This window comes from Pleurodeles waltl, chromosome 4_1 (assembly GCF_031143425.1).
Source record: "Pleurodeles waltl isolate 20211129_DDA chromosome 4_1, aPleWal1.hap1.20221129, whole genome shotgun sequence".
Lineage (NCBI taxonomy): Eukaryota > Metazoa > Chordata > Amphibia > Caudata > Salamandridae > Pleurodeles > Pleurodeles waltl.
This window is the reverse complement of record NC_090442.1, coordinates 598,544,437-598,567,272: the sequence shown is the minus strand read 5'-3', so window position 1 is coordinate 598,567,272 and position 22,836 is coordinate 598,544,437. Positions and strand designations below refer to the sequence as shown.

At 45.9% G+C, this 22,836-nt stretch overlaps 1 protein-coding gene across 1 annotated transcript in view; it reads left to right on the top strand.

The window, feature by feature from the left end:
• The window catches only part of NT5DC3 (5'-nucleotidase domain containing 3), a 390,067-nt gene extending 371,558 nt beyond the window's left edge, over positions 1 to 18,509 (top strand). Inside the window, exon 14 of the mRNA XM_069228992.1 lies at positions 16,657 to 18,509. Within this exon, the coding sequence (XP_069085093.1) occupies positions 16,657 to 16,918 (262 nt within the window). The 3' untranslated portion in view covers positions 16,919 to 18,509. The remainder of the gene's footprint in view (positions 1 to 16,656) is intronic.
• The last annotated feature ends 4,327 nt before the right edge of the window (positions 18,510 to 22,836 follow it).

Here is a 22,836-nt window from a genome sequence, read left to right as displayed (position 1 = left end):
GGCTCTAGATCTGCTTAGATCCGGGACAGTGTTGGTTGTACCACTTTAACCTTCCCTGATGCTGACGCTTCCGGTGCCAACTCCGACAGGAGCCAGATGGGCATCATGTTATTTTGACTCCGACGACAACAGGAGACATCCCTCCTATGTCTGATCTTGAGCCTTTTTTCCTATGGGCTAGGTTAGGATGAGTAATGGGAGGGGTCGCCGGACCGTATGGAATACCTGTTTTTTAAGCCGGACTTGCGTACAGACTTGGGTGAAGCCAGTGGAATGGATACCTCCCCAGATACTGGCATGCTTTCTCCCCTTACCATGGCTAAGGAGGAGGGAGCGTCATATTCTGTGGTTGTGCAAAGAGCAGCTGAGGGCCTGCACCTTGAGGGCTATCTTCCTGATAGAGGTGCTTCATACTCCAAATCCCTGCTCCCCTTCAATGAAGCCCTACAGATGTCCTACTGGGTAACTGGTCCAAACCCAGCACAGGGTCTCCTATGAACAGGACATTTGCCCGCCACTATTGCCTTGCTCGGGGTGACCCAAGTTTTCTTACACAACACCCTACCCCTGAGAGCTTGGTTATCCCAGCCTCCACTTCCCATGGCACATTCCCTTCCTCACCCCTCGGATAGGGAATCCAAGACATTGGACACAATTGGGAAGATGTTTTCTTTTGCCAGCCTGGCTTTGTGGTGCGTAAACACCACATTTCATTTGGGCTGTTAATCCCACACGCTGTGGTATACAGTTGTGCAAGTGCTGCCACAGGTCCTAGAGGAGGCCTGGGATGACGCAAGCAGTTGCTGATGGAAGAGACGCAGCAAAGTTCACGATCTGATGTGGACTGTACATGACAGACCTACTGGGCAGAACGGTTTAATGGACAGTGGACCTGAGGCACCACGCATGGTTGAGGATGTCTGGTTTTTCAAGGGATATTTAAGCCAATCTTATGGACATCCCCTTTGATGGCACCCATCTCTTTGGAGGGCAAGCAGACTCAGCACTTGAGAGCCAAGGATTCTTGGGCAGGGGCCAGGTCCTTGGGCCTCGCAGCTGCCCCTCATCCCCCTCAGTCTTCTTTTCACCCCTTTTGTACCAGCCAATAGTCCGAAAGGGCTACTCCCTCACCTTCGAGACTACCCATCCATCCATGCCGCCATCCTATGCTTGGATGATGGAGGATGACTTGGCACTTCTCCGAGAGGAAGTTATGGCTGTCTTTGCCAAGAGAGCCATTGAGAGGGTTCCTGTGCTAGAAGTAGGTTGTGGTTGTTATTCCCACTACTTTCTGGTCTCAAGAGACAAGGGCCTCCACCCTATCCTAGACCTTTGGTCCCTCAATCTCTTCTTCAAGAAGCAGAAGTTCAAAATGCTCACCCTGGCTCAGGTTCTTTCTGCTCTGTACCATGGAGACTGGATGTTAGCGTTGGACTTGCAGGGCGCTTATTTCCATGTTCCCATCCTGCGTGCACTCAGATGCTACTTGCAATTCACAGTAGGCCACAAGCTCTTTCAGTTCACTATGCTTCGCTTTGGCCTTACCAGGGCCCCTCGAGTGTTCGCCAAGGTGATGGTAGTGGTTTCAGTCTTCCCCTATCTCAACGATTGGCTTTTGAAGGCAGTCTCTTCCTAGGCTGTCATCTCCAAACTCCAGACTACAGTGGACCTCCTGCATTCACTGGGGTCCACTATAAACGTGCCAATGTCATACCTGACTCCCTTTCAGACGCTCCCTTTCATTGGAGTTGTTCTGGATGCAGTGCAGTTTTAGGCTTCTCCTCCCGAGCGGCAAGTCCAGGATATTCAGGCTATGATACTGATGTTTCAGCCTCTATCCTGGATTTCGGTGAAAATGACTCTGAGGCTGCTGGGCCTCATGGCTTCCTGCATCCTGTTGGTGACACATGCTAGATGGCATATGAGGGCTCTGCAGTGGGACCTGAAGTTCCAGTGGGTATAGCAACAGGGGAATCTCTACAAACATGGTCCAGAACTTGGAGCAGTGCGAGATCTGCAGTGGTTGCTAACGAACCACGATTGGGTCAGAGGCAGATCCCTCTTCCTTTCCCAACCAGATCTGACAGAGATAGATGCGTCACTTTTGAGCTGGGTCAGACATCTGAGAGAGGTGGAGATCACAGGTATCTGGTTTCTGGTGGAGTCCACACTCCACATGAACCTAGTTGAGCTCAGTGCAATCAGACTAGCATTGAAAGCATTTCTTCTCTCTCTCAAGGGAAAATTAGTGTAGGTGTTCATGGACAACACCGTCGCCTTGTGATCCTAGAACAAACAAGAAGTGGTGGGGTTGTGAACCTTTTGTCAAGAGGCTATGTGCCTCTGGTTGTGGCTGGAACAGCAGGGCATCATCTGGCGGGCTGTCTGAATGCCAGAGCAGATAAACTCAGCCGACAATGCTCAAATTACATCTCCTTCTGGAGGTGGCGAAAGGTCTTTTTCAGCTGTGGGGAGAGCCTTTGTTAGATCTGTTTGTCTCTGCAGAGATTGTGCAATCTCAGCAGTATTGCACGTTGGAGTTTCCAAAGCGGCAATTGCTCAGTGACGCTTTTTATCGCAAGTCGAACTCAGGCATCTTATGCACTTTTCCACCCAGACCTCTTTTGCCCAGAGTTCTCAAGAAGATCAAGAACAACCAGGCCCAAGTCATCCTTGTGCTCCGGACTGGGCACAGAGAGTTTGGTATCCTAAACTACTGAACATGGCCATCGATCCTTTGACAGCAGGGTAAGATTCTGCCTCTGAACTTGTCCAATCTCTGCTTTCTTGCATGGAGATTGAGCAGCTGAAGTTGACAGCTTTTGACCCTCTGCTAGAAGTCTGTAAATTTATCTTGGCATCCAGGCGTCCCTCCACTAAAGCGGTATACGCTTGTGGTTGGAAGAAATTTGTGGCAAGGTGCACAGACAAGTCTGACCTCCTTTCTGTCCCTCTTTCAGAGGTTTTGTTGTTCATCCTTTCTGTGGCCCAGCAGGACTCTGCAATGGGAACGCTCAAAGGTTATCTATCTGCCATTTCTGCTTTTTTGTGGTTTTCTGATCAACCTGCTTTGCTTAAGTCTCATATCCTTTATAGGTTCCTCCAAGGCTTTACTCATATGTTTCCTCTGTCCCCATTCATTATGCCTTGGTGGGTCTTGAATTTGGTTTTGACCTTCCTGATGTGCGCTCCAGGGAGCCTCTCAACTATTGTCCTCTCTGGCTTCTCACCTTGAAAACAGCCTTCCTTGTGACCATTACCTCTGCCCGCAGGTTAAGCTGTAGGCATTGTCCTCTAAGGTGCCCAACCTTTCCATCTGTCCTGACAAAGTGGTGCTTCACATGAGGACTTCTTTTTTTCCAAAAGTGGTGACTCCCTTTCATGTAGGCCAATACATCATCTGGCCTACTTTTTATGCACCCCCTCATCTTTCCAAGGAAGAGGAGAGACTTGACCGCCTGGGCCCAAAAAGAGCGTTGGCATTCTACCTTGATGGAACCAAAGAGCTCTGGGTGGATGATCAACTCTTTTTTGGTTATGTGGGTGCAAAGAAAGGTCGGGCAGTGCAGAAGCAAACCATCTCCAAATGGATCGTACTCTGCATTAAAATGTGCTAAGAAGTAACCCCCTGACTGGTTGCGTGCTCTTTCTCCCAGAGCCAAAGCTGCGAACACTGCTTTAACATGCAGAGTTCCAGTCCTTGACATCTGTCAGGAGGTAACATAGGTATCTCTGCACACATTTACCAAACACTATTGCCTTGACAGTCAGGTCTGTAGGGACCGGTACTTTACCCATTACATCCTGCAGGATTTTCTAGTATGATCTTAGTTCGCTGACCCACCTCCGGGGATGGCATTGCTTGGGTATCTAGTCTAAGGTAAGGAGTTTGCAACTAGATGTCTCTATCACATGGACAAGTTATTACCTTTGGTAAGGCCTTATCTGGTAGAGACAATATCTAGTTGCAGATTTCTTACTGACCCACTCCTCCTCCCCACTCTGCAAACTGATTTCTAGGAACAGGGACTCCTTTCTCAGGGCCTTAGTTTTGACGCACTAGTGGTCAATGTTCATGGCTCTGCGCTTCTGGTGCGGAAAGTTGTGAAAACTGATGTCAGCACTCTGGGGTAGCAACTATTTAGGACCTGCGACGTCATAGCTGGTGTGGACATTGGTGATGACGGACGCAGTCAATCGATGTCACCTACCAGCGTGCAGGGGTACTGTTAGAGAGAAATCTCCAGATCCAGACACGCATGGAGGACATTCTAAGGTAAGGAATCTGCAACTAGATATAGTCTCTACCATATAAGTTACTACCAAAGGTAAGTAACTTGAAAGCAGGGACACACACCTTTCCAGCTTCACTGTTGTATGTATGGCAAAGACGACCTACATTCCAGTCTGAATTAGTGCAGTAAATAGGTCATTCTGGTTCTAAGAAGCAACTTTTGTCATTGTGTATCAGTTAATGTTCTAACAACGAAAGCCAGAAATCATGTGATACAAACACAGCTGCTATCTTTGTCTTTAGCCTTTTATTGGTATGGCATGGGACGTTTACAGTTACATTCAGGAGCTTTATCGATTTCTCTGTTCAATCATGTAACAAACTGGGGTATTAGTTGTGCAGGATATGAGGTCTGCATAACCAGTAGGTCACCAGCTGTCTCCTTACTGGGAACCAACCACTCCTTTGTAGCACTCGACTCCGGGGCCTACTCACAGGAGGTGAAACAGGCTCGTAATCTACGTATTGTGACATGCAGCAGCACTCAATAAATAACTGTCCAGTCATTGGTTTCCATTGAAAAATTTAAAATACATTTATTACACTTACAGCACTAAATACTATCCATTAATTTATACATATATTCATAATAACCCATGTGGGGAAAACCTTTGGTGACATTCTGAAATCATATTTCACCCCTTGCAGGTCATAACAACCCCCCCCCCCCCCACCCCCCCCACCACCACCACTACCACCCACAACAGACAGAACATGGCAAGGGGTGTCATTAGAAGTAAAGCAGGTCAATTGTCTTTGTCAAGGGGTCACCACATCAAACTTCAAGTCAAGCCTGTTGGCTTTATTAAGGGTAACCGAGGACTTGCTGTTTTAAACCTTACACTTTAAAAATTCAGATATCTGGTTCCACTAATTGGATTTTCATGTTTTTGGTGTCAAAACATTTATAAAATTGTCTTTTATTCTAAATTGGTTTGGGATTTGTATTGTGTTGTGTGTTCACTGTGTTGCTGTTTGTGTACTGCATAAATTCTTAACACATTGCCTCTTAGTTTGGCCTGACTGTTTTTTTGTGCATAGCTACCCATAATTAAGCACAGGTTAATTTAGTCACTTTTTGTGGTTCACCTTGCAAGGGACTGTGGCTGTTGATTTACAGGGGTTCACATCCCAGTCAACCAGCAACCCAATTTCTCACACCACTGCTGACTTGGAGTTGAAAGCACAACTAGACATTTTCGTTGGAATTTAAAAAAAAATTAAACTCTGCTGTAAAAACAAATGAACAGTCTGTTTTTTCCAATCCTTGTTAATAGTTTTCCTTCTTATTTAACTGTTTGTCCTTTCATATTCCATATTAAAAATATAATATGCCTCATGATCCACAAAATGAATAGCCTTGCTCTGTCATGTACAACATAAGCCGTCACCAAATAATATCATCTCTTACAAATAAACATGCCACCCTTACACATCTCTGAAATAAAATACACACACCACAATATTTTAAAAACAAAACTATGCAGGTAGGACGAGTGCCATTATGTTTGCCTTTAAAAATGTAAAAACTAAAATTGACCAGACTGAAAGGACAGACAAGCTATATTTCTCCAAAAAAGAATAGTACAAAACTTGTAAGCGTGACATTGAAGCACATACTTAAGCAAACACATACTTAAGCTGCTGAATAACCAATATGTCAACGAGAAATGTAAAAATAACAGTATATGTATACGCAAAACAGAAAAAAGGAGTCCTAGAACTAGAAAGTGATGTCTTACCCCTCACTGTCTTCCACAACGCTACCAGTAGCATCTCGCAGGACAGGGAGGGAATAAATGTTAAATTTAATATAAAAAAAAAAAACACTTACCTCCTCCTCTGCTCCTTGTCCTCCAACGCTCCTCTGCCGCTGCAGACACAGGGTCCCCACCCCTTTCAAAGAAAACAATAATAAACATAGTTTATTTTTGTTTTCTCTAACCTCTTTGCTGCTGGGCCTTCCCCCGTCCCCCGCTTTCCAGTGCTGAGCCCTTTTTTGGCTATTTGGGGTAGTTTGCACTTAGGCCTATCCACGCCAAATGTGTGTCCTTTTTTTCCAACATCCTAGGGATTCTAAAGGTACTCAGAGTTTTTGGGCTCCCCTGGAGTAGACCAAGAAATTGGCCAAAATACAGCGAAAATGTTTTTTTTTTTTTAAATGGGAGAAAAGGGCTGCCGAAGAAGGCTTGTGGTTTTTTTCCCTGAACATGGCATCAACAAAGGGTTTGCGGTGCTAAAATCATCATCTTCCCAGCTTTCAGGAACAGGCAGACTTGAATCAGAAAACCACATATTTCAACACAATTTTGGCATTTTACTGGGACATACCCTATTTGTACTATTTTTTGTGCTTTCAGCCTCCTTCCAGTTAGTGACAGGAATGGGTGTGAAATGGGTATCAAGAAAATCTTTGTATTTCCAAAGTTGGCACAAGATAAACAGTGGTTATTTGCACATCTCTGAATTCGGGGGTACCCATACTAGCATGTGAATTACAGGGCATTTCTTAAACATCTTTCTGGCTTACGTTTTGAAGGAAAAAATGTAGAGAAAGACAAGGGGCAATAACACTTGTTCAGCTATTCTGTGTTCCCCCAAGCCTCCCGATAAAAATGATACCTCACTTGCGTGGGTAGGCCCGCGACAGGAAACGCAACATGGGCACATCACATTTTTACATTGAAAACTGATATGTTTTTTGAAAAGTGCCTAGCTGTGGATTTTGGCCTCTAGCTCAGCCAGCACCTAAGGAAACCTACCAAACCTGTGCATTTGTGAAACCTAGACACCTAGGAAATCCAAAATGGGGTGACTTGTGGGGCTCTCACCAGGTTCTATTACCCAGAATCCTTTGCAAACCTCAATATTTGGCAAAAAAAACACTTTTTCCTCACATTTAGGTGACCTAAGGTTCTGGAATCTGAGAGGAGACACAAATTTTCTTTCACCCAGCTTTCCCCCAAGTCTCCCGATAAAAATGGTACCTCAATAGTGTGGGTAGACCTAGTGCCCGCGACAGGAATAGATCACACAACAGTCAATGTTGGTCCTTACATGAGGGCAACTGTTGACCCTGGGGTGATCCATTCCTGATGCAGGCACTTGGTACAGGCACTCAAGTGGGGTTGTGTTTTTATCAGGACAGGTGGGGAAACACTGGGTGGTAGGAATTTTGTGGATCCCAGCATATTCCTGTAGTTTGTGTGACAAAAATGCAAGAAAAAATAGAGTTTTTATTCAACATTTCAGCTTTGCAGGGTATTCTGGGTAAGAAAACTTTGGGAATCCACACAAGTCACACCTCTGTGGACTCCCCCGAATGTCTAGTTTCCAGAAATGTCTGGGTTTGGTGTGTTTCCCTGTATGGCCGCCGATGCCAGGACCAAAAACGCAGGTGCCTGCCTTACAAAACCAGTTTGTTTTGTGATAGATCATTTTGATCACATGCTTTGGGGGGTGGAATTTGTGGCTGAACTAAATTGGGGACCTCCCAAGAGAGCACTCTATCTGTGCTTGCCGCTGCATGCACCTGCTCTCTGCTTTGGGCTAACCCGCTATTGTCCCGTTGCACAGACTGTGCTTGCGAAGGGACAGCAGTCCTCATCACCTCCCTCATGATCACTGGAAGAGGAGTTATCGAATGGTACTCCTCCGACTGAAAAATCACTAGGGAAACCATACAACTATTTTTTTTAAATGATTGCCCCTGTTCACAGGCGACCCCCTGTCAATTTTTTTTTTTAAATGTGCTTTTAAAAAAAATGTATTTTTAAATCCCTAGGATTAAACCTACCTTTTTAGTAAAAAATAAATGCCCCAGCGTGGTGGGAGGTGGGGGTGGCCGTTTGCCGTAGGGACCGACTCCCCCCCCCTCAAGTGAAATCCCTGGTGTCTAGTGGGGTTTCCTGGCCCTCAATCGCATCTGCCCTGTGATCGAGGGCCAGGAAACCGGTTCAGGAAGTCCTCGTTTGAAAGGGGAGGGTTTCCCCTTTCAAATGAGGCCTTCCCAAACGTCAGGACGGCCATTTGGGGCTGTTTTCATCATTGAAGCAGGAAGCGGCCATAAGGCCGCTTCCTGCTCTGATGAGAATACAGATAGTGACGTCAGCACGCTGCGTGGTGCGCTGATGTCACAAAGGGGCGGGTAGGGTTGCGGAGGGGGAGACACATAAGATCTTCTGTGTCTCCTGGGTTATTTAAAAAAAAAAAAGAATAAATCTTCTGGTGCAATTTTTTTTTTTTTTATCCCCCTCCCTGGTGTTGGCCGTTGGTCGTGACCTGCACCAGGGAGGTAGTGTGGGCGTCACTAAATGGGTTAAAAGGTTTTGCAGCTGCTGCTGCAGGCGGAAGGGCAACGCTCTTCCGCCCACACAGAGGAGCTGTCACTGAACGCTACCCGAAAAACATGTAATTAAAATACTGGAGGTGCAATATAAATGAACCTAATCTAATTATAGTCTGAAATTATACTTTATCTGGAAAATGAACTGCAGTTTTTATGTCCTCAGTAAGGATCCCAGGCTCACTAATACGTTCCTTGAGAATTCATGTTTGTTGCACATGTTTGCTAATCGAAGCTAGGAACACTTAGGGCCAGATGTAGCAATATTGCAAATTGTGACTTGCAATTTGCGAGTCCATCCGACTCGCAAATTGCAAGTCGCAATTTGCAATGCAGTACGGTGTCTCAGACACCGACTGCGACTCGCTATGGGCTCGCAATGACCCACCTCATCAATATTCATGAGGTGGGTCGCAAATTGCGGCCCCATAGCGAGTATAGGCACTCGCAAACATGGAGGCCTGCTGTAGTCAGCAGACCTCCATGTTCGTGACTGCTTTCAATAAAGCAGTTTTTTTTTTTTTTAAGTGTAGCCCCTTTTCCTTAAAGGAAAACGAGCTGCACTTAAAAAAAAAAAAAACGAAACCTTTAGTTTCGGTTTTTTTTCAGGGCAGGTAGTGGTCTCTTGGACCACTACCTACCCTGAAAAAATATTTTTGGGTCCATTCACAAAGTGGAAGGGGTCCCATGGGGACCCCTTCCAATTTGCGAGTGGGTTACCATCCACTTGAAGTGGATGGTAACTGGGATACCATTTGCGACCGCGTATGCGGTCGCAAATGGTATTGCATACCACTCAGACTCGCAAATAGGAAGGGAACACCCCTTCCTATTTGCGATTCTGAAATGCATATTGCGAGTCGGTACCGACTCGCAATATGCATTTCTGCATTGGGAAATGCATTTAGCGAGTCGCAAACGGCAATTTTTGCCGTTTGCGACTCGCTAAACGTTTCCTACATCTGGCCCTTAATTCCAAGACTTCTCATCGAAGTTTCCTATAGTAGAATTCAGAGTTCAGTAATTTTCTTTGCTTTAGTGAAGACCGTGTGCTGTTACTCAAAACGTCTGGAGCAGACGTAACCAGTAACACACATGCTAAAAAAACAATAACAAATAGTTTGGACGCTGTGTAAGACAGTAGCTGTTTTCTGAATATGAAGCTTTCTGAATTCTGCCTTATTTTGTATGGTGTCAACATAAAAATTTCACGTTCAAAGTTTTGTTAGGTTTAAAAACTGCATATTTTGTGAAGGTTGCTAAAGTTTGTAACCTTCTCAAGATCTCACTGGTGGAAGAATTTACTCAAATCATTTGCATAACGTTTTTTGCACTAAATGCGAGATTCCACCACAAAACCAACGTTTTTGGAATGTCTTTCTCACAATTTAAACTTCAGAACTGTCAAGAAACCAATGCTTTGTAAAAGCAATCGACACACAGTTTGCGGTGAAAAAACTTTGCAAAATTTAATAATTCTTTATTTGTTTTGTTTTGCGAGTGAAGTTTTGCTTCCATCACTGTCTTAATAAGGAGTATCATTCCCACCTTGTTGAGCACTGAAAGAACCCAGGATGTAGGTCCTATTTCATGATCTAACCGAACATGTTCTGTATTGTTTATATGCTGAGATTCAAGGTAATACTTGAACGTCCTCTCATTCTCAAATTCCATTTAACAATACACATAAATTACATTTATGTATTGCCTACATGTATCTTGCAATTTTGGCATGCCTTTCTTCCTTCTACTTAATGTGAATGTGAGCTTTGACATAGTTTACCACAGTTATAACCTTGATAATGAGGTCTGACTTAGACCTTGCTGACGCTGTACTATCTTTCTCCTTCTCTTGCCTTGCTGATTAGCTCATGTCTCAGTCATTTTGCTGTTCCAGCTGAATGCTCATCTCACTGTCCTTTGCATCCTGCATCTTCTACACATGTTCTCTAGGTACCCATCTTCTCATTTGGCTGTTCATGATGACTGTGTTCTGCAACAGAACTTAGATCTCATACTTTTCTTCAATTAGATGCTTTTCAGGTACAGGTATGCGTTAGGTTTGCACTCCGGCATTACTGAATGCTTCCTCCTGTTAGGACGGAGATCACTAAAAACCAGAGCACACAAAACTAGTGCATAACATCTCTTTGCCTCTCTCTCTTTCAATGCCAATAGTATTTCACTTTCAGAAATTCAGAAATTACATACAACTTAAACATATTAAAATAATTGAATTTGGCGATGCAGGTTAAAAAAAATTAAATAACCTTCCCCCACTCTGGAATCACCATTCAAAGTCAGTTGGTTACCTTATCTCTTAAGTTAACACCCATAGCTTTTCCATCACTTCTAACATAGAGCTTCACATTGGTGACTAGGCAATCTTCAACATGACCACTCTTTTGACAATCTGCATATAATCTGGTTACACAGGACCAGTTACTTCTGAGTCATCTCGAAATTTCACAGGCCTTCAGAATAAAATTAGACATGCATTGGTGTATTTTCACAATTGCTAAGGATTTACATTGGTGGTGCTAACATAAGAATATCACAGGATTTTAAAACCTTGCAGTTTGTAGTCAGAAACACAGTAGTGTCTTTATTTTTAAATCGTTTTATTGCAATTAGTACAACCAAAACCAAAAAATCATGTCTATGGGCACTTGGGTGTGAAAGGCCTGGCATGAGCCCAGCTCAAGGTGGAAAAAGGACCACGCATCAAGGCAAGTCTCTGAGGAGGAAGGTACGTAAATGATTAAGTGCTACACTTACAACATCTCAACAAGTACACTCGTAACCCAGTACTAAAACCCCCACGTACCTCCACTCCCTGCATCGCAGACCTAAACATGTCTACTTCTCCAAAAGTGCAGAGTGCCTGTCGCCCCAACAGAACATATTTAACTGTGGGTAACTGGGGCCACCACCTAAATACCCTTCATCAGCATGCCTAAAGCTGAGCAATTAGTATTAGCAATGCTATATAAATTCTCATGGTGTCTTTTTGCAGCTAGCATGCTAGCTTTGCCCTGGTAAGCAGGCAACTGTGGCAAAATCAGGGTAAAACAGTACTGACTTCTGCTGTCCTTTCTGTGCGCTCCATCAATTAGCATTCACTACATAGGAGTGTGTCATGGACTGACTGCCGTACAGGCTATTACGGCATCTGTTACTTTGGAGAGTCACAGCGCCCCTGTGGGCCAACCTTGTCGCTCTTAGGTTCCGGTGTGCTAGAGGTTTGTCTTTGTCTTTCAGTACACTGCCAGACTTTTGGACCAGGCACTTTCCTCCAACCCTCAAGCCAGTCCCACACTTCCTCAGGGGTTGCACAATACCAAGTTTTACCTTCGGCCGACACTCACAGCTTCGCAGGGAAGATCATTGAATTATTGATCTCACGGTCTCCCAAGGCTTTTTTCACTGCAAGGAAGCTGCGGCGCATCCTTTGAATTGTAAAGTATGGAAAAGGATGATGATGACATTTTCATAGGTGAGCGTCAGGGCACTGCGCGCTGTCTGTAATATTATATCCCGATCTCTGTAGTAAAAAATGTGGGATGTTATTGAACGAGGTGGTGATCCTATCCTCAGTGGGGTACCAGGAACTCTGTGGGCACACGCCACTGAGAAATATTCTGACAAGCCACGTGGGTGCAATTGGTCTTATATCAGGACTTCGACGAACAGGTCTACTGTGGTCCTTCAGAGCGTTCAGGCACCCCTACAATGCACATCTTATTTTACCATTTTGGGCCTTCCTAGTCTTCTAATTGTGCCTCCATGTCTTTGGTGGTGGCACGCAGTTCTCTGACCTGGGCCTTCAGCATCACTGTGTCAGCCTTAAGGGTGGGTGTGGTATCATCCATGTCCTTCATCCTTGAGCCCATGCTATGCAGGTCTGCCCGCACTAGGGTTACCTCTGTTGTGACTGAATCTATTATGGCCTCTAGAGAGGCCTGCACCCCTTAAATCGCTGCCATTATATTGTGGTGCTCCCTCCAAAGGTTCAAAGTCTATTGTGGCTTGTGAAGTAGAAATGTCCCGTCTCAGGATGCATCTTTTGTAAGTACATACTTCTCAAGCTTGGTCTGATGTGCACCTTTCGCCCCTTTACATCCTTTCATTTGGTGGTGACTGACTGGTAGTAGTGACTCCCTAGTGGCTCTGGGGCTGATTGAAATGATGAGGCGAGTGGCACCGCAGTACTCGCTGGCTCCTCCCTGGGGGCACTACCAATGCCTCCTGTGCTGTTCCTTACCAGTTACCCCCTTGGTCTTCACCCATCTTTGCTTTGTTGATGCCAAATGCACTGTAATGATGCTGCTTCTGTATCTCCTAGGGGTATCCACAATTCGCTGCTTCCAGGTCTCACTGTGCCGCGGAGCCGAGCACCCTCAGTGGGACACCAGTCTAGTGGGTGAATACTTTGGGGGTCTCACCCACCTTTTATGCCCAGCTAATTTCTGCTGATGTACTCATAGTTCTGACGCACCTGGGGCATCCCCTTCTCTCAAGAGAAGCCCAGTCTCAGTAGACGATTGCTAGCTTCTTCTCAGGGGCAGCACCCCTCTCCCACTCCCTTCACTGCAACCACTCCCACCGCTCCTTCCGCCAGGTCCTGTGCCGTGTTTCAGTGGTGTCTCTCTGTTCAATCCACTATCCCGCAAAATTTGTGGATATCCGTGCTCCTTAGTGCCTTTTACAATATGTTCCTGGGGCCTTCTTCAGTACTATCCATAGCTGTCACCACCACTAGAAGACCGTCAGAGGGGAACACTGGGGCCTGGCAGTAGATTTATCCCCAACTCTCTATCGTAGCACCACAGTCTGCATCCTACCACAGCGCGGACATCCCAGGCCTCAGAAGCGTTGCACGGCCCTCCTCTTATCACCACCACTTCTTGCGAGTGTTTCCACTGCCTTCATTCCTCTGGAGGTGTCTATGGAGCCTTTAGTCTCTGGGCGCCTCCTATCACCTCTTTTTTATTAGCTGTTCGGTGCCTCTGCAATTCGGCTCTTCACTAGTGCCGTCTGTTTTGGCTGCAGTCAGTTTCCCTTAGCACATAGGGGAGAGGACTTCCCTTTAGTGTTTGGGCCCTCCTTTGCGCTCAGTCTGGACTTTATGTAATTCAGCTAGTTCAGTAAGGGAAACCTTTGGGGCTGGTCACCAGAGCTGCTTTTCTTACCACTGGTCTTTGTGCAGTCACCCACTGAACGCTGCAGAATGGCTCTGTTGGATGGGAGCTGCGTGGCTCCTCTTCCGCATCACCTCGACTTCACAGGGCATTTGTGACAGCCGCTTGCTCCAGGGAGGTGAGTCTTTTATCATGGCTGCCAGAATTGTTTTTGGGAGCCACTGACTCCTGAATCCACCTATACTCCGGTCACTACAGCTCCCGGCAAGGCAGGGGCCATGCCACAGGGGTCTCTCCATGTGCTCAGCTGTCCGGGTGGTATAAGGCAGAGATATTCAGAGCATTCGTATCCTCCATGAGAGTCGGGTGCAGATCTTGGGTCCACTCGAAATAGAAGATGTATAGGGGATTACACCGATGGATGGCCGGAGCCGCTCTAACAAGCAGCCATCTTGTCCAACGGTTGGCCACACCACCCATAGTAGTGTATTTTTAATCTCTGAGGGTTTGCATATGGTCAAGGCATCCTTCAGGCAGCAGATTGCAAATTCTGATAGAAGATGGTTCAACAACTTTGTATTAAAATGAAAGACGTATAATTGATATAAGAAAAAATAACTGCATGTAATCCTCTTCACAATGCTCCTAATATAGGGATGAACGGGAACTGCCGTTTTCCTGCTTTTATATAAATTAAATAGGAACAAAATATAAAGGGAGCTCGTGCATGAGTTAAACAATATATGAAAGTAGCCCTCTGTCCTAAAGATGTTCTGATTATTAAAATAGATTGGTACCAAAGAGCTGTCAAGAATGGAATTATATTGGTCATGTTTTCCCAGCAATGGGCCACAGCAGATTGTTTTTACAGAAGCAAATGAATCTGCAGGTTCCCAATTTACATTTTTTTAATTTAAAAGCTCTTTTTTTAGAGAATATGGCTTGCTGATACTTGACATGTTGCAGTTGATGGCATGCACCTCCACCTTCTTGGTGTGGCAACAATCTTGGAAAGAAAGTTATCCATGCTAAACATTCCTGGCTGGGCACCCAGTCCCATGCATCCATATACACGAGGGACAGGACTGGGGATGTGTTAACAGTTGGACAAGTTAGTATTACTTTTTAGCACATTATTAGAAAGTACATTGATAAAGATGCTAAATAACTAAGGTGGATGGGGGAAAAGGACATCCATAGCATACTCCTTTGACTGACGGGAATGATACTGTAACTTGACCTTTGCTATTACATTGGATTGAGGCTGTATTGGACGCAGTAAGGGAAAGAAAACGTCTGTCAACTAGGGAGCAACTTAGCATGCGGCGATAGCAGACTTCAATAGTAGCCTGTCTACAATATCAAAAGCCGCTCTCATGTAAAGAAAAGCTAAGGAAAAAAAAGCTACTTATCCCCAAAGCGACATTCAGTTATATGAAACATGAGAGCCTAAGCCCTGTCCCATAGTACCTGCTGAGGTTCTAAACTCCACCAAGAAGTTAGTAACTGTATTGATGTTTGACAAATATAATTGGAGTTCCATCCATAGTCATCAGTAACATCTTTCCAGTGATCTTACCAACCCCATCTAGTAACGAGACAGGATAGTAATTGCATAGTCTTTTTTTGTAAAAATAAAAGCTGAGATAACTGTGGCTTATTGCCATGAGTGATGCTAACACCCAGTTCCATAATTCCATTAAATGGTACAACCAAGAATGAGGCCCAGATCGTAGTGCTGAAGGCAGAAAATGTTTTGGGATTAATTTGTTTCCCTTTTTGACCTACTTCATCTGTAGGAAACAGCTAAAGAGTATAGAGTTGTCTTCTGAAACCAGTGGTATCCGCATGTCCAATTTTATGCAGTGAGGATTGAAATATGCGTATATAAATCTAAGGAATGCATATACCATGCTTCACTAATGATAGGCATTCCAGAGTATGCAAATTTCCCGAGGGGCTGCCTTGCGATTTACCACAAAAACCCAAATCATATTGTACTGTAGGCCTTTGAAGGTTTTTCTAAGACTGAATAACAAAGACCAGTTTCCTTGCAACTGATTTTTTGACTTTCGTTGTCCTTCTGCTTTGTGCCCAATATTTTGGAGTTAATTTTGGCAGTGATTGGAGACACCGCTTGATCACCTATACTTACAGCAATGAGATCATGTACATCTGCCTTCTCCTTCTTACAGTCTGCCAAGACGCACTATCCCTCGGTAAACTACATTTTGTTCCGAAGACACCCTTCAGATCCAGGCTGTCAGGCTCATGGTATACAGCAGGTCTCTCTACTAATATGATGAACAACTGTTAAAATTGTTCCATAGCATTGCCCCTCTCAGGATATCTGGCTGGACTTACCCAGCGAGATAGACCTGCACATAAACGCTTCACTGCCTTACACAACCTTCCTGCTTCCCCTGATCACTAATTGTGCCTCACAACCCCAAAATCCCCTCTGCCACTGCTATTTGCATAAGTTCTCTTTTTCTTTTGCAACGTAAGACATGCCACACTCCTAAATACTTTTAAATGTGTCCCTCGATTGCTCCACCATAATTAGGCACACCATAGGTGAAGTCGGTTGCCCAAACAGATCATGATCAATCTATGGACTTATCGTGTCAAATCGTGTACTATTGCACTGTGTTTCCCCATCCCCAAACTGAGATTGTATTACTAAGCAATGATAGTCATGTTCTGCTGCATGTAATGTATCTTGTAGACAACATTTCTCTTCAAGAATCCTACTGCCTTTTTTATAAATAGAAAAAGATGTAAATGTAACTGTCTTTGTTATGTACGTACAAAAGTTGGAGGGATTTTGAGTGTTATACTACATAAATAATTTATGAAACCTGTTCTTATTCTAGGGAAATCACCAGGAAAATCTTCAACACCCAGTTTGGAAGTATCTTCAGGACTGACCATAATCCCACATATTTCTTGCGACGTTTGTCTCGCTTTGCTGATCTTTACATGGCATCACTAAGCTGCCTCTTGAACTACGACCTTCATCACACATTCTATCCGAGAAGAACACCCTTACAACATGAGGTCCCGGTCTGGTCTGACCAGCTATGCACGGGTACTTTCAGAATTCCATTCTTAAGGGAAATGGCCCACACTAAATAATGACTTGATTTTCACAGGACACTTTTAATGGCTGACGAATGTAGGGACACGAAGAATACATTTTATCCAGGGTGCTTTTTAAAGCATATACTCAGTAATATGTTTATTGAGCCATTCGTACTATTGCTTCACCTATTACAGATTTTGATGTGGTTGTGGTGTGAGACATGAGTGATGAGAAAGTAGAAGTTTGCAAGAAGGTCCATGCATCCATCATCTCGCATGCACCTTTATTTTTTTTTAAAGTATATTACATTTTTGCACATGGCTTAATCTGTGCATTTGGTTGCAGGTGCTGGAAACTGACAGTCTAATTTTTGGGACTTAATTTTCATCCTCGAACGTTTTGCCTAGAGCAAGAAAGAGAAATACAAAAAAGCAGACCTGTCAACGTTTTAAAATACTTTTCACTGTGTGGGGGAGGGGGTGGACTTTAGAGAGGGTGAGGCCTCGTGACTATATCTACGTAGGAGGCACCCTGCCCTTTACTAATGCCACCCCCTTCCCAGAAAAGGGTCACTGAGGATGTCGACGAGTTCCTGGGGTGTTGCCACAATCCTTAATGGATATCAGCTGCTTACAGCCTCCAAAGCCAACCTGGAAAGCTATTTTATGCAATGGTTTTCATCACTACGTTTTCTGTTGGTTAAAGCACTCCATGGTAGTGCATGTGTTTTTCCGGCTGTCACCCTCATGTGCTTCTCAATTCCGCCCCTATGTTGTACTCACCTTCCTATGCTTCCCCTTGTTGCTTTATCGTCTGTGTGATTCTTCCTCACACTTTCCAGATTCTTTTCTTGTAAGTTACTTCTCTTCCCAACCGCTTCCCTCTGTCCTGCTTCCTCTGACTCACGCCCTCCTTTGCTTTGTCCCATTGCTTTTCCTCCCCACCCCTTTCTCTTTTCCTTCTCCCCTACCTCTGCTGTTAACGATGCTGTACGGCAAGGTAAAAACCATTGGCAAAGCCAGTAGGTCCCAAAACAAGACCTTTGGGCTTTCTTAGTGGTGTTTTTCTTTTTCCCCTTGCATTCCATTTCCCCTGCGCTAAACTGCCATTGCACCTGTTTTGACCACACCTTATTTCCTCTCCTGTGATATCTGCCCTTAGATGCAAATTTCATTTATGGACTTGTTTGCTGGTCGTCAAGAATTAGGAGCTTGTGTTGATATAGATGATAACTAGCTGCCCATCTTACAAGGAAACTAAACTCCTATTACTTTGGCCCATTGTAGTTTATACTCCAAATAGAAAACGAATAAAATATGAACTTGATTTTTAATTGTTGGTGCTACAAACAAACTGCTGGTTTCTGTGTAGTGTCCAGATTATCCAGCCTGCTGTAACCGTGCTTGAAAAAAGTTCTAGACGCCCACTTCAATTTGTGGATTCAGTACTTTACAAGTTGGGTATTATCACTGTCTTCTGTTTTTAAAATTGTTGCAGCCTTTTGATTGACACTGTGGAGAGGAATTTTATTTAGCCTAATGTAAATATTGCCTTTCTTTCAATTATACACTACAAGTATTTCCTTTTAAACCTTAATGTCTCTTTTCTTAAGTCATTACCAATACATTCTATGGAAGAATAACACTCCCTGTTTATTTTATCATTTAAGCATAGCTTTCTTATTTTTCGTGAAAGTAAAATGCTACTGTAGAATAATTGATTATGGCTGTGATTTTTTAATTTAAGTTAGAAACCTAGAAGTGGGTGTGCCCTTAGTTGACTTCTTCATTTTGGAGATAGCAGAAGATTGGTTTGTTTTCACGGTTCCTACTTTTACATTGTGATGGTTTGTAAGGTGGGTGTCCACTACTAGACATCTGTTTTTCATAGTGCTATTCTCCAGCAGTGAGGCTTTCAGTGTCTGCTTCTTATGCAGAAAAGTTGTGAGCCTGTGTGCATGAAACTTAACCCCATCCTGTGTTGGGCTACTTATACTTCATTTTTTTAATTTTTTTATTTTTATTGTTTTATTCATTTAAACATAAACCAAGAGTACAGAAGAGAGGAAGAAGAGAGGAAAGAACAAAATAAAACCATACATTGTTTCAGCAGAACTCCCAGCGAGTAAGTAAGGATATGTGACAGTCATTACACATCATATAACTGCATTAGTGTCCCGTATCTCAAATATGACTCTACCAGTGTCTCTGCCATCCGCCAACATCGGGGGTCCGATCCAGGGTAAGGAGATCAGAAAGAAAGAAAAATCCACCATATCATAGAGGAAAATGCAACATTCCACCCCACCATAAAAGGAAAAACAACAGAGACACCCAATGATATTAATCAACCGCCGTCGAACAGGGAGAACTGCTACAAGATACCAGTTACAAAACCTCTAAGAGCAGGCAGGCGGAGGGCTCAGCAGAATCACACAGGGCTATCACATATCAAGTTGACTCGCACGACTCAGGGGGGGGGGGGCTTGAAAACACTCAGCTGGGGGACATCCATCACACAGCACCCACAGTCTGCGTAGCCAAATATTCATTTAAAGGGCTCCAGATATCTTTGGGACGGGATCTCTCAGGCATAAGTTCCCAGAATACTAGCAATTGGTCATGGCAGAAAGCCGCATCTCGTAGCCAGTCTGATCTGCGCGGGGCTCTCCCTCTGCCCCAGCACATTGCCACTCTTCGCTTGGCCAGCAGCAGGAGTAAGCCCACTAAGCGTCTATGCGGGCTCTGCACCTCGTCCATATATCCCAGCAGCGCTACCTTAGGAGAGAGAGGTATCTCCTCCCCTATCATTTCAGCAATCGCCCGTCGTACCTCCTCCCAGTACTTATATACTTCCACACACTCCCATGCCAGGTGAAAGAAGCCCGCGTCCGGAGTTCTGCAGCGGGCGCAGCGTGTGTCCGCTGTCAATCCCATGGAGTGTAGCTTCCTAGGTGTATAGTATATGTGGTGCAGAAATTTGAAGTGAAGCAAGCGCAGTCTATAATTCGGGGACAGTGACCTCATATGAGCACAGCAGCTGCGCCACATCGCCTCCGGGATAGGCTTCCCCACATCTCTCTCCCATGCAGCCCGGGCGGGCATCACATAGCCACCACCCTGCCCCTGCGCAGCATTATATAGTTTAGTTATCAGTCTGGAGGGGGATTTCGCACTACAGAGCGCCTCCAAAGCCCGGAACTCAGAGGGAGCGTCCGGCTCTGCAAAGTACCTATCCCGCAGCAAGGCGCGAACGCGGAGAGCACAAAAGCGCTGCAGTGGAGTGCCATCACAGTTCGAGAGAGCGTCAGAGGCCTCCAACAGCCGGCCATCCACCACCCAGTCTCCCAGCACCAGCAAGTCAGCGTCACGTAGAAATCCGCGTATCCCTCCGTCACGAAACATCTGGCCATCCGCCACCGCCATGACTGGTAGTGATGGCGCAAAGGGGGCCAACAACCCAGCCCGCCGCATCAACTCCCTCCATGCTCCCGCGGTGCAGGAGACCGTGTCAATTCCTCTAGAACGGGTGGGAGCCCGCCCACCGAGCGCACACACCAAGCCATCAGGCCAGACAGAGTCGCTCTCCGGTGCAAGATGTGGCATATAGCGGGTCGGATTTAACCAGTAATACGCAAAATGTGCTTGAGCGCTATGATAATATAGCTCCAGGTCTGGGGCTGCCAGTCCGCCCTGCTCAAATGGCAGCGTCAATTTCTCCCAAGCGATGCGGGGCTGCCGCCCCGCCCACGCCAATCGCACAAGCGCGGATCTCAGGCGCCGGAAATAAGCCTTTGTAAGTGGCAGGGGGAGGTTCACGAATAAATACAAAAATTTAGGAAGCACCACCATCTTAGCAATAGCAATGCGGCCGGTCAGCGAGAGGGGCAGAGCTCTCCAGGCCTCCACCTTACCCTCTAGCCATGTCAGCGCTGTTCCGTAGTTAGCGAGCCGAAGTGTTTCCGCGTCGCGGCATAGGTGTATGCCTAAATAGCGCACCGGCCCATCCGCCCAGATCAAAGGGTATCGCAAGTCAAATCTCTCTTCACTCGGGGTTAGTGGCAAGATCATTGATTTCGACCAGTTAATAGTGATCCCAGAAAAATTCCCAAAGCGGACAATTTCATCTAGTAAGATATCTAGATTTTGCCCGGGATTGCGCACATATATCGCAATATCATCTGCATATAAAGATATCAAGACAGGACGTTGCCGGAATTGTAGGCCGCTGTTGCTATATTTCTGTCGCAGTCCTGCTGCCAGTGGTTCCATAGCAGCCGCAAAAAGAAGTGGAGACAGCGGGCAACCCTGTCGTGTACCCCGCGAGACCAAAAAAGGGGCCGATACACCCCCGTTGAGGCGCAGCTTGGCAGTAGGCAGAGTGTACAGCAGCCTGATCCAATTTACAAACCGCGCGCTGAGGCCAACTCGGTTCAGAAGCGCGAACATATATTCCCAGGCCAGAGAATCAAAGGCCTTGGCCGCGTCGAGAAACACCGCAGCCACATCATCGCCTGTCTCTAGTGATCCCAGCACCGCGAAGAAAGTACGCAAATTGTGGCTCGTGGATCTCCCCGGAATAAAGCCCGATTGATCTGGGAGCACCATTCTAGTAAGTAGTGGCTGTAGTCGGGTCGCTATCATTTTTGCAAGAATCTTATTATCAATGTTTATCATGGATAGTGGGCGGTACGAGTCGCATCGCGTCGGGTTCTTCCCAGGCTTCAAGATAGTTATTATTAAAGCCTCACGGAGGGAGGTCGGAAGAGAGCCCGTTGCCAGGGACTCTTCATACATCTCCAGCAGATAGGGGGCAAGGATGTCCCCGTATTCTTTATAGAAGGCGGGGGTTAAACCATCAGTGCCAGGAGACTTATCCCCAGGTAGGCTCTGGATCGCCGCCACCACCTCCTCTACCGTGAACGGCACATCCAGGTACATCCTATGTGTCTCTTCAAACCATACTAACGCAATGCTCTCAAAATACTCCTTCATATCTGCCTCCCCGAGACCCTCCGGAGGCGCGTATAGCTGCGAGTAGAATTTAGCAAATACCTGCATCACGCCTCCCGCTCCAGTCACCCTGCCACCCTCGGTATCTATCACCTCAGTGACGTAAGCGCTGGCCCAGGGGCTGCGAAGCAGCCCCGCAAGTGTCCTCCCGGCTCTCTCTCCCTCTCCATACCTGCGAGCTCGCGCATGCCTCCCAAGAAAGCAAATCTCTCTAAGAGAGGCCTCTTCATATAGTGACACCTCTCGTCTAATTTCGGAAAGCACCTCGCCTGACCATGTCGACTCGAATCGCCGCTCCAGGTCCTCAAGCCTCCTTTCAATATCGGCCATCTCCCGTCTCAATGCCTTAACTATCCCATGCTGCTTTGCTAGGCACACCCCCCGGATCACCACTTTGAATGCTTCCCATACCGTGCCAGGGGAGTCCACCGACCCTCGGTTCTCCTCAAAATATAACCGAATAGCCTCCCGTACCTTCGCTCGGAAGGTATCGTCCCGGAGAGCACCACTGGGCAGCCGTCACATCACCTTCGGTTGGAGCGCACTAGGCATCGCCAGGTCTAGTAACACCGGTGAGTGGTCAGACAGCGTACGGGGGAGATGGTTAATTGTTCTAGTCCAAGCCTCCACATCTCTAGTGCCCAGCCATCGATCAATACGGGACCAACTGCTATGGAAGTAATTCAGGCAGGTGCCCTCCCGCACTCCTGTGTGTCTCTGCCTCCACAGATCTACGAGCGCGCCACTATCCATTACTGCTGTCAGTGACCTTGCTGCAGAGACATGTTGCATCCTGGCCTCGCTCTCCCGGTCCAGCCATGCATCCAGCACAACATTAAAATCACCGCCCCAAATCACAGCCCCAGCTCCCAGCGACTCTATTTGGTGCCACACCTCCAGGAAAAACTCCGGGTCATCCACATTTGGCCCATATACTGCCACTAGCCGGCAAGCCCTGT